This window comes from Plodia interpunctella, chromosome Z, assembly GCF_027563975.2.
Source record: "Plodia interpunctella isolate USDA-ARS_2022_Savannah chromosome Z, ilPloInte3.2, whole genome shotgun sequence".
In the NCBI taxonomy this organism is placed as follows: Eukaryota; Metazoa; Arthropoda; class Insecta; order Lepidoptera; family Pyralidae; genus Plodia; species Plodia interpunctella.
The window spans coordinates 4,140,289-4,153,362 of record NC_071324.2 but is presented as its reverse complement, the minus strand read 5'-3'; the positions used below and the strand labels follow the sequence as shown (position 1 = coordinate 4,153,362).

The 13,074-nt window shown below is 34.8% G+C and overlaps 1 protein-coding gene across 1 annotated transcript in view; it reads left to right on the top strand.

Annotated features, from left to right (window-relative positions):
- The window catches only part of LOC128682795 (uncharacterized), a 74,900-nt gene that overhangs the window by 26,677 nt on the left and 35,149 nt on the right, over window positions 1-13,074 (top strand). The window contains exon 8 of the mRNA XM_053767650.2: window positions 8,171-8,204. Coding sequence (XP_053623625.1) covers window positions 8,171-8,204 — 34 coding nt within the window. The remainder of the gene's footprint in view (window positions 1-8,170; window positions 8,205-13,074) is intronic.

The window sequence follows — 13,074 nt, the reverse complement described above, 5'->3', positions numbered from 1 at the left end:
ATGAAACTTAATTTTTATAGAACAAAGAACAAAAGACTGTCGGTAGTGAAAGATTATCTATTATGAATATCTTTTTGTATAGTTTATGGTAATACTTATCTATTTTGTAATTCTACGTAGAGAAACGATTAAGGACTTTGTAAGTTTTATGGGATGTAACATTATTGATTCCAATTTTGGTAGTCTGTTCAAGTATCTCTGTTATTATGTTTTAATGTGCTAATATAAAGAAGCCGTGTAATAACAACAAAGAGTCATTGCTACTGAGTCGAGATTTAGATTGATAGCTCGACCTTCAAGCTCCTTATCACTGTATGGTCGGCAAAATAATTGTAGACTTCATACACTGAACAAGATGTTTTTAAAATTTAAAACATACATAATTTCATTCAACGTACTCAACGTAGTCTTCACTGAAGTCAAACTACGAGTTATTAAATTTAAATTCATCTATTTTTTGTAGTTTTGAACACACCTGAAGACTATGTATTCTTAACTACTTAAGAAGTTCTTGAATTTTGTTATGTAACAGAATAGGGTAGATGACGATTTTGTATTTTGATGACTATTCAGTTCGAAGGCCCTTATAATATTAGAAACACCTGTATAAATATTACTGTGATAATCACAATACTTTCAAAGATATGACAAAAATAAAATCACACATTTTTGATCTCGACCAAACTTTCCATACTAAATGATACACTATCGTAACGTCACAATTGAGTAATATCTTAGCGAAAAGAGCTATGTTTGTTCGACAGCTACCTTTAATATTACGTTTATGCTGAAGACTTAATAAAATTTGTTTTAGATTTTTTTGTCTTTTATGATGTTTATTTTTATAATGTTATTATTTTTTTAATCGGACTTTCCAAAAACTTCAAATATTCGTAGCCATAGATTGAGCCAGATTAGGCGTACTGTATTATGTGAAAACACTTTGACACTGTTTTTACGAATGCATGACTAAACTGTTACGTGGTTAAGTCAATATTGTCCTAGGCTATATACATCTACACATGCATTCCTACTGAAGCTAATATAAATACGTGTTTTATCTCAAGTTCATTAATATAATTTGCTAATAATAAATAAATAGGTAAATAGATTTTTAATCATCTTAATGGTTACCTAGTTCCTGTTAGAATTACTATATTGAAACAAAACCTTGCTAACAAAAAAATATTTTCATACAGCATAGGTTCTCCTGTCCTCCAAACTAATGTACGCAACATTTTAAGTCATAAAACGTAATGACAGACGAACTCACTTTCGCTATTATTAGTTTGTGTTGGAATAAGAATGCAGTGGACGGTGTTAAATATTATATAAACCGCATTCAATTTCTCACGATAAGTAATTCGTACATAGTCAATAATATTTACATAACAATTGTTAAGTCGAGACACACTTTATATGAACAAACATACAGATCAGAAATAAATTTGTACATACATTATAGAATATACATTTCATTTTACGTTTCAAGTTTCCCTCGGCAAACTTTGGAAACTTTGAATACAAGTAACTTGTTCTTGACTGAAATAACTGAAGTTATCGTGCCTCAAACGTACGAGGGGAGGTCAATAAGTTCGCGGAATGGAGGGGTTGGTGGGGGTAGGTTCACTCGTCCAGGTAGTTACTAGTTGAGCACCTCATTAAGAGTATATATATCAAGTTTGAACGTAATCGGGTCATTAACTTTTGTTTTATCGACCTGTAAACAACTGAATCGGGAAGAAATCAGCCAGTATGGAGAAACACCGCGCCGTTATTAAGTTCCTTACCAAGCAAGGAAAATCCGCTCAGATTATTTTTCAAGAGCTGTTGGCTGTTTACGGGGACTCTGCCCCTGGAAAAACGATGGTTTACAAGTGGCATGGTCTTTTCAAACAAGGAAGAGAGTCCATTGAAGATGACCCACGCTCCGGACTGCCAATTGAGGCCACCACTTCGGAAATCGTCGAAAAAGTAGAAAAACTTGTATTGGAAGATGCCCGGTTGAAGAAGAAGCAGCTTGCAGCAATAATTGGAGTATCCGAAACCAGTATTTTGAATATTCTACATGATCATCTTGGCATGACTAAGGTCAGTGCAAGATGGGTTCCGAGAATGCTCACGCCACTTCAAAAACGTGAACGTGTCGAGTGTTCTCGTCAGTTTTTGGAGCTCTGTGGAGAGAGAAAGGAAGAAATTATGGCCCGGATTGTTACTGGTGATGAAACCTGGGTTCACTATGAACCTGAGTCGAAGCAAGAGTCGATGCAGTGGCATAAAAAAGGCACACCTCCTCCAAAGAAGTACAAAGTGACACAATCGGCTGGCGACTGTCTTTTGGGATACAGAAGGCATTTTATTGATCGATTACAAAGAACGTGGTGTGACTATAACGGGACAGTACTACGCTTCTTTACTGGAAAGATTAAAAGAAGCTATTAAGGAAAAAAGAAGAGGAAAGTTGTCAAAAGGTGTGCTCCTTCTGCACGACAACGCACCCGTTCACACGTGCCATGTTGTGACGGCTGCCATTCACCGATGCGACTTCGAACAATTGAACCACCCACCCTACAGTCCAGACCTGGCACCCAGTGACTATTATCTATTTCCAAAAATGAAAAAAGAGCTGCGTGGAAAGAAATTTGGCGACGATGAAGAAGTGAAGTCGGCAATTTCGTCCTATTTTGACACCAAAGATAAATCATTTTTTTTCGATGGTATAAATAAGTTATTTGAGAGATCTGAAAAATGTATTAGAGTTAAGGGAGAATATATTGAAAAGGAAAAATAGTTTGGTGTTTAATTTCAACCCGCTTCCCCCTTATTCCGCGAACTTTTTGACCTCCCCTCGTATGTTTGAAGTTGGACCTTACCATATTTAGAAATTAATATAAACACATTTCTCTAACTCCACTCACACGACTCCTCCGCATGTTCCCAGCTTCTTTCGGGGCAGTGAAGCCGTGAAGCCGTAAGAGATAACTTTATAATATTGAAGATTCGGCTGTGATTTTACAAAAATCCTTGAGAATGCTATTGTTGCCAAATTACCTAGGCTATGTGTTTTTTAGTCGCCTCGTGCGACACCCACGGGAGTATATGGAGTGGTTCTTTTCTATGACTAGTAAGGAACGACACGCTACTACATGCTTTTTTGTAGCGGAATCTGGGGTCCGATTCACACGCAATTTCATGTCATCAATTTTCATGTTTTATCCAAATTAACAATCGAAAAAGTTCGATGGATTTCGATCCATAACCAAGAAAAAAATACAATCGATAAAACGCCGATGCGTGTGATAGAACTTTATCGATTGTGATTTTTTGTGAATGCAGAAACTTTGTAAAGCCTTTAAAAATATTGGGTGCGCTGTAATGCTTCCTTGTAAAAAAAACAAATATCAAATGTCGCTTCATCCTAAACTGCTTGTTCAATAATCAGGTTATACAATATGTAATAGATATTCAAATTTATAACCTGTACGTGACAATATTGTATTGGCAATGGTAGCCACCTTCATAGCTAGATAATAATGTACTAAAGAATACATTATCTTATCTCTCTGCATACTCTCAGTAATTTGGTAGAAAGAATTTCCTTGTATTCCCATGGGGAAAAAACTCATACGTATCGGATCGTAGCAGACTTTAGATATAGTATACTATAGCTAAAGTAGCTGCAGTATAATCACTGATATGCTAGCAGCTATGTCAAAATATAGTAAAGCTATATACAAATGGTTCGTGAATGACTATTTCGATATTTAAAATTTAACGTGAAATTTTTGGAATCGAAAACTTATTTTTTGTATTTATCAGTTAACTTTCGATTGAGCTGAAGATAGGGTAGGGACACTTCAGATCCTTTTGTGTCAAAAAAAGGCTTGTAGTATGTATTAAATTAATTACGAGAAATGGCATTGATTAGGCGTGTGGTTTTTATTCTCCATATCCTCCCGTGTATGTCCTGTGAGGCGATTAAGTGATGCACTGCATAGCCATGACAGCTAATTGTAAAGCTGAATATTAATTACAGCCGAATCTTCAAAATTCAGTTTTTTTTTTAATTACTGAAATGCAACCGGGAATACGTGAAGATGAGCGAGAATATAATACAGTCCAATATACGTAATAAGACATTATATTATACATGGGTTCTGTTTATACTGGCCTGTTGTTTAAAGTTAAAAAAATTTATGCGGTTAGTACGTCTATTGAAAAGTAAGTCTACCTACTGAGTGTGTGCTAGAGTGAGACTGGGTATATGTCAAAATTCTGCCGTACAATTGACAATTCACAGCTGTATAGGAATGCAGCGGTGCACTAACAGGCTAGACAGAGAAAACTAGAGTACGTCTTATTTTTTGTATAGCTCATACAAGAAAGAGATATACATATTTGAAATACAAACACGAGAACAAACGGGACAGAGCGCTATTCGATATACCCTGTGAACTATTTCATAGCATATTATTGTTTTGTCAGTGTTGCCATTCAGAAAATAAAATACAAATATCCAGATCTCGGCGTTCGATAATAAGCTTATTTTCCAACTACCGACATTAAAAAATGGATTATGTCAGTTGTGTCATTAGTTACACAATCATTACAGTGTTCATGAGTTTTTGAAATTGTTTATATAAGTACCTATGGGTAACGTTCAAAACGGCTTTACCGAAAGTAATACTCAAAACGGTTTTATATATTTCAAAGATAAGCCTTTGGTGAGTTAAATATATTCATAACATTCATAAACGTCATAATTAATTATGACGTTTATATATTGATATCGACGGTTGCAAATTGGACTATTTTTAATAAACACAAATAAATAATAATACACTATTTAAATAAATATACGTAATTTCGGGTAATTAAAATAAATATTGGGACTAATCGCACGGGTTTTATTATATCCAAATTAATTTTAATTAAGTTTGAATCTTGTGGGATAATTTGGTTAATTAACTCAACAATACCTATTATATTTTAAAGGCCCTTAACTAATTTTGTTATAGGGCGCCTTTATTATTACACAAAACATATCGTGTTTTTAAAGCACATTTAACACATATTTACATACAAATATGAAGTACACGTTCAAGTTAGGCATTGACAAGTCTTCAAAATATCCCAAACGCTGACTCCCTCACCTTGTTTTGCATATCTGAAATCATATAAGTCAAGGACGCTCTTCGGTATAATATTTGACAATCGATACATATGTGCATAATTTTAACTGTTTCTGTCGATAAGGTCTAGTTTACACGAGTTTAGTTTGTTTCTAAATAGTCATATATGGAAATATCAATAAATAGAAGTTCAAGATTTAAAAAGTTAAAGCCTACTTTGATTTACTCTTTAAATATGGTCTGTGATCTATAGGATATATGAATAGGACCACATCCTATCCACATCATTTTGTTTCATTGTGTTTCAGATTGATAGGTTGTATATAGGTACTGTATTGTTTGTATACATACCAGCTTTATACCATTTTGCAAAGTACACCGAATGGGAAAGTAGACACCCGACTAAAACAGACCGAAGGTGCGGGAAGAATTGAGCATGATAACACATGAGAGGATAACACATTTGAGCTTATTTTCCTGATTTCTTCCTTAGCTGTTGAGCGTCGAAGCCCAGGATCCGCTTTCCTTCTTTATCGTCTTCATTTTGAAATTAAAACTGAACGAAGGCAATGACCGTTATGAAATGATGACATAGGTGTGTGAAATCCACCTGAAACGCAAATGCTGATAGCATCTCTTAAATCGCTCAGGTAGCTTAAGGTTGTCACCTTTTATTAGAGTAAAATTGTATTTTAGGATTCCGTACCCATACAAATAATTTACGTTAAAAATCTATATTTTTATTATTTGTAAAAATAATATGGTACGGAACAATAAATATGGGTACGGAACAATCAATTAGGACATACATGCAGTTACCTATTTTACCTGTAACTGTATGCGTGTCCTAATTGAATATTCTTTTCAATTTTTATAAATATGTTTGTAATTTTAAGCACCGCCTACTTATCTGATTATATATTATAATTTTTTTAACTGTTCCGTCCCACTGCTGGGCATAGTCTACCCCTAGTCTTTCCAAGTTGTTCTATTCGATGCCAAATCCAACCGTTCCTTCTTAAAGCATTGCAGGTCATCACTGCGACGCTTCCTTGGTCTGCCACGTTTTCCCTTTCCGTATCTAGGTCTCCAGTATGTAGCTAAAATGGCTCAACGTTCTACCTGCATGCGGCAAACATGACCCGCTCAGTTCCACTTTAACGTCGCGGACTTGAATCGCACGCCAACGATTCCAGTTTTGGATAGGATAATGATTCGGATTTTGTCCAGTCTTGTAACACACGTGGCACACTGCGCTCCATTGCTCTTTGGCAAATCTTGAGCTTGGACTTTTGCTTCTCAGTGAGTGACCAAGTCTGAGCGGCTTAAGTTAGGATAGGCAAGATGCACATGTCAAATACTATACAATAAGTAATTCAAATAAAATCATAAGAAATAACAAAAAATAGAATAAATAAATTAGTAAAATACTAGAAGTATATATAGATGGGTTGGCAACCCTAACTAGCAATGACCTGAAAGTGTCTTATTACATTCAGATGACTCAGCATATATTAATACCATTAAAATTAACCATATCATATGTACAAGGTAGGAATTTCATTGCCTTTTCGGTTCACTGTGGTAACAGACCTAAAGGATCGGATATTAAATATGTGGCATAAATAGTTTTTACAACCTTTTATTTAGTTTCATCTGTCCCGTCTGTAAATCCAATATTGCAAGTTAAATATAACTGAAACTTGTCCTACAGAGTTGAAATTTTTAACATCACTTAAATTTTTTTAATAATTTTAAATTATAATTGACGATGATGTACTCAGGCAGAATCGGCTCCCAAATAGGGATCTCAACGGTTTACTGCGCGTACACGATCTCTATGACGACAATAAAAGTTTGTCAAAAATGTAATTATGCTCGTCTAGATAGATTCGTGCCATTTTAAGCCGATACTAAAAATAAAGTAGGTACGTTCCTAATAGCGGAAGATGCCCGGATTATCATTTTAAATGGATCTTTGCAAAGATTCATTTAAAATGGTAACCCGTAAAATAATACATTGCAATGTATACGGCACGGATGTTTCTCTGTGTGGCGATTTTACATAATAAAATAAAATGTTATATCGATGGAAATTAGTGAGTATTTAACTACTGAACTGTGCACTAAGACTTCCGAGATTATTTATAACAAGTTTATTTGTTAGACAAATTAAAAAATCCCGACTTTCATTTCGCTATAACTTTTTAACGGCTGAACCGATTTTGATCAAACATATCTAAGAACCACCGCATAAAAATTTGCTATCAAATAAAAAAACCGAATCCAAATCGGTTCACTCGTTGATGAGCTACGGTGCCACGTACACAGACAGACACTTGTCTGTCTGTCTGTGTACGTGGCACCGTAGCTCATCAAACGTAACACCCTCTTTTTGCGTCGAGGGTTAAAAACGGCAAAAATTACGCTTGTATGGGAGACCCCATAAATATTTATTTTATTTTATTTTTTTAATTTATGGAAACGATGTCGTTGACCGATCTTTGCCTTTCAAAAAGACAAAAGGCCTTTTGTTTTGTTTTCATTTATGCATAATTTGTTGTGTTAGATTAGAATTCACTCATTCAGTTAAATTAGGGTCAAATTTTAGTATCTACCACATAACACAATTTTACATATCTACACTACACTAGTTGTTAAACCAAAAATATGGCTTATATAAGCTGTATATTATCAAGTTTGGAAAAACCTGTGACAGGCATCACAAGCAAATATAAATTAGGCGAATGCCACTGTATGTATTTATAAGAATCTCTTAAAAGTAAAATAATTAATACTACATGCCAACACTAGGCCGCGCGATAAGCCAGTCATATTTCCTCTATCATTAAATTTTAACTCTACTTCCCAATGGAATAAGCATAAACTATTTAACTTTAAATCTTGATAGTCAACAAATAAGCTTTGTTTTCGTGTGTATAGATAGGCAAAGAATGTATTAAAACTGGCATTATGATCAGATACTCTTTTCCGAATATTGTCACAATTTTAAATTGGTTTATTTTTTATTTTTACAGAGAACCCAGCAGCAACACTTCGGCAAGAACTTAGGTAAGAAATATTTTATACATAATTATTTCTAAAGTTCGCTAACTACATTCTTGAACCTGCAACCTAAGTCTAATAAGTGGTTTAAGTAATTATTCTAAATAGTACAAATATTATAAACGCCGAACTACTAAGTCTTTTACTAAGACCATCTATATGGGGTTTCCAGTTTAATTTAGAATCTATAGTTAGCCCTAGAAATTTTGTTGAATCAACTTCTTTCAACACATGGCCTTGATATTGTATTTTATAATTTTCCGTATCAAGCGGTCTCTAAATATGTTAATAACAGTAATAAATGGGATACAACGAGGTAAGGTATGGACGAGAAGTTATTGTAATGGTTGAGGAGTTCTTGAAGTGAGTTGAGTCGTTGGGAATCGATCAAGGGCCATGCATAATAAAATATTGTATTGGAGTCACGAGAAACATTTCAGCTCAATTGAACAACGTAAAGTAGGTCAAATCTAGCCCGCAAGCTGAAATTAAAAAAAAAATTGAAGAAAATGGAATAGCTGTGTAGCTCTCGCACGCCTGGAATTTCAAGAAATCAGAGGGCGGAGAGGAGAGGGAGGGATTGCATTTTCACTTCTATCGAATCGATTCGAAGTTTGACCCAGCGAACCAATAACATTGCAGTGTGGTTGTCGCTGCGTTACAATGACGCAATGTGATTGGTTCGCTGTGTCTATTTCGAAACGATTCGATGGTCAGAAGTAAAAATGCAAACCCGCACTTCGCCCACTGTACACTTATTTTTTCGGAGTAAGTAAGTCCCTATTTCCCAATGGGATAAGCATAAACTATTTAACTTTTTGTCTACGGGAATGATAAAAGGAACCACAAAACAAACAGTCAATGTTGTCTGTATGTAGAATTGTAGACGATACTGGCTTTTCATTAAAAAAAAACTGCAGCTTCAGCATAAAAAAAAGTATAATTTACTTTGTCATATGTAACAAGCAAGTATAATTAAAAAAATAACTTAACACGTGTTCAACACGAGAAGATTCACAGTCATGTGACCCACCAGGCCACCACCTATTCCTAGGTGCTTGTTCACGTAGCTACGCGCGGGCGCGGGGTCTGGTCTGTATGGAATACGAACTTGTCGGCTAAAGTTAAATAAGGCCACTCGTAGTATATATATGTTGGCGTATACATATAACTTTTTTATTTCTTGCTACAAATTGAGTATATTAAGTTTAACATAACATTGTGTCCAGCTGCGGTGTAGTGTACCATGTAAAGGCCAGAACTCAGTGGTGATGATACTGGATAAGCAAATCAAGGACCTATGGATCTACAGTAGGAGCAAAAATTGCGGAGACGTAGTCTGATAAAGAGAAAACAATGAACGACTGTCCGATGGACACAAAAACCAAAACGAGCTCACACCGCAGACAAATTGTGAAAAGACTTCGTCTGCTTGCCTGACGTCAACTCTTCTTAGGAATGCTAGGTTGTTTCCTATCAGCTGTGTGTCCCTTAATCGTAGTAAGTCGTACGATATTCAAGGGAAGATATGGACTGGCCCTTATTCCAAAGCATTGCAGAATCACTGTATTTATCATAGAGAAATTGATATGACGCCGGAGAGGAGTTTTATATCTTAATATTTTCCTTATTTTCAAGAGAAATATATCTTTCTATTAAGAATTTAGGTATATTTGGGATGGGATTATAGTGTTTTTTCCTTAAACCCGAGGATAAATTGAATTACGTTATGTCACTTAAAGAATTACGTTATGTCACTTAAAGAAATTGAATGTATATTTTATAATCACTAGCTACGCCCCGGGGCTTCACTCCCGTCGGAATTTCGTGATAAAAGTACTCTATGTGTTATTGCAGGTTATATTCTACCCATACAGCAAATTTCATGATAATGCGTTCGCAAGAGTGTGACTTTCGCATTTATATTATTAGTAGGATAAGCGAATGTGCAGCGCCTAGACAATTTAGTTTTCGGTGCCATAGTGTTTGTAACTATATTTTTGTTAAATAAATAAAATAAATAATCATTATTTATTTCCAAAATATTATAGTAATTCACATAGAAGGTCATACAGTCATAGGTTGGTTTTGAGGTTTTGTTATTGGGCATGATTAAGTATAAAAAACTGGCCTTTTGCGTGTTACATCATGCGGATATACGTTACATAAACATTAAATACAATTTGTGTTTGTATGTTTGTAATTAAATTAGTTTCTGTCAAATGCTCAAAAGTTTTGTCAAAAGGTTTATGGCTTGTAGATATGTGATGAATAAAACACATACACATACTTACCAGGAAATTTTAAATGCTTACTTAGAAAATATTAGGTCATTACATATGAAATTAGCGTTTGGTATAGGAGGAACAAAAAGTCGAATAATTTTTAATATAATATATTTATTTAATCAAACTAAGAATGAAGCCATTGCGTTGAGCGTTTCCGATTATCGTAGAGAATCCTTTTTTCATCACAGGTAATGATTTGATTTTAAAACCCTTCATTATTGTGCCGGTTAAGTAATGTAACGCAGCAGTCGGCACGCGTTTGCCGGTTTGCTTCACTCAATTCGTGAGGTTTCAAGTTTCTTAATCTTCCCAATTTGCTTCAAGTGGATTAAAATAGTTTTATCACTAAGACCGAAGCCTGAAGCTAACTCGAACGTGATTTGCGATGGATTCGCTTCCACAATAGCCTTCAATTCTTCATTATCAACTAGGGTCACCGGCCGTCCACGGGACTTGTTCTGCAGGTCGAAATTTCTAGAACGAAAACGTTGGAACCAAAAACGCACTGTGTTTTCTTTTGCGACACGACCGCCATACACATAATTAAACCTTCGAGCCGTTTTCGCAGCATTGGCGCCACGGTGGAACTCGTACTCGTAAATAATGCGATATTTCAAGTTTACCATTTTGTAAACTGAGTGACGCAAACAGAAAAATCAGTAGAAAAAAAACAAATAGAATGACGGTTAACGAAACACAAATACATGTGTAAATAGCTGTATAAATTTGAATTTGGAATTTCTAATTAAAGAGGAGAAATTTGTGATTAAAGTGGCTAGTACAACAAAACGCAAATTTCATATGTAAGGACCTAATATTATATACTCTTACCGGAATGGGTAAGAGTATACATGGAAACATTCCTCTAATCCAAATTCTTGGTATTTTTAGACTTTGAGACAAAAATTGATTCCGCAGCTGCATAATCTACAAATCAACTAGGGACAAAAATACATTTTTTGAATGTATGTTTGTACGCAATAACTTTCGAACCGTCGGTCTGATTTTGATAAAATTTAAAAGGTGTCTAAAATAGAATTTTTAAGTTCGTAGGGCATCAAAATCGGTTACTTACCGACTGACTTAACCGATTTTGTTTTTGTTTGTGTTCGCGAGGTCTTAAGTTCTCGGCGAACTATATACTGTTGAATCAATATGTGAATCTATTTTTACTTATTTCTATATTCAAAACGTATTGCTGTTTGAAATCCAACCAATGTCTGGCTGACACAACGTCTTTACCCTTCCCCAGGGCCCTAACCTACTTACCATACGTGGCTCTTTCTATTTTTTTAAAACTAGTTGTTCGCCGCGAACTTAGACCTCGAGAAGAATACCGTCTTTCCTTTTGAGGAATGGAATTTTAAAAACAAATCCTTTTTTTCCTAATCTTTTTATACACTTCTTCCTTTTTTGTGTTATTGTTTTGATTAAATCTGAATGAGGATTAATTTAGTTTAATCATGTCAGTGTTTTCACATGAACATTTGATAAATTAGTCTTTGTGTAAACAAACTCACTTTTGCAATATTCTTTGTGATCATATTCTCCTTGAATTATTTTTAGATTGTGTGCGTTTTCTACTGATATGTAATGTGACTGAATAAACCAAAGGAAACAATAATATTATTCAACAAAAACATTTTAATCGGTTAATATTTCTAATAATTTGAAAGTGAACACGTTTTACTGCTAAACTTCTGAGAATGTTTTAATTGAATTTATAACTAGTTGTTTTCCGCGAACTTAGACCTCGCGAACACAATAAATTTTTACAAAATTGTGAATATTTCAAAAACGACAGAACTGGTTTTGTCCCACGAACTTAAAAAATCTATTTGCATACCCTACATACTTTTTAAATTCTCTGAAAATCGGACCAACGATTCGAAAGTTATCGCGTTACAAGCATACATACACAAAAAATGTATTTTTGCTCCAAGTACAATGTTAGAACTCGCTCGCTCCGCTCTCTCGGTCATTTATAATTGTTCATTTATCACATTCGATTTTGGTTATAAAGATGTTGTTAGCTTTAACTGAAAAAGATCGGTGTTGTGTATCGTAAATTAGTGTAGGGCCCTGCGGTACAGCTGCAACTCGGGTCCGGGTCGCTATTGTGTGTCCATATTCCCAAATAATAGGGACAGTATGTTGTTTGGTTCACAGGGCCGCAAGATACAGTCTCGTCTGAATTTACATGATTGGTCGCTTCACGGTTCTCTTGTTATTTCATTATAGTATACCTCAGACCTAACAGATTACCTAATTGTATCAATCAGACGAGCGCGACGCGTACCGTTTCCTCTGAATACTCCCTGCTCAATGTGCTCATAGAATAATGACGTCACACAAACGTCACATTAAAGTAAAGTGCATTCAAGTGCATTACAGTGACAAAGAGCTCGAAAATATATATTTTTTTAATTTGATTTATTACAATATGCACATTTTTATTTACCTATGCCTTATAGCCAACTAAGGGGCTTGTTCCGGCTTTGCTCCGCTAAAACCATAATAAGTTATACTCATAATACTTCCTAAGGGAGCATAGTCTATTTAAAAAATCAGCTTCAAAATCCGTTGCG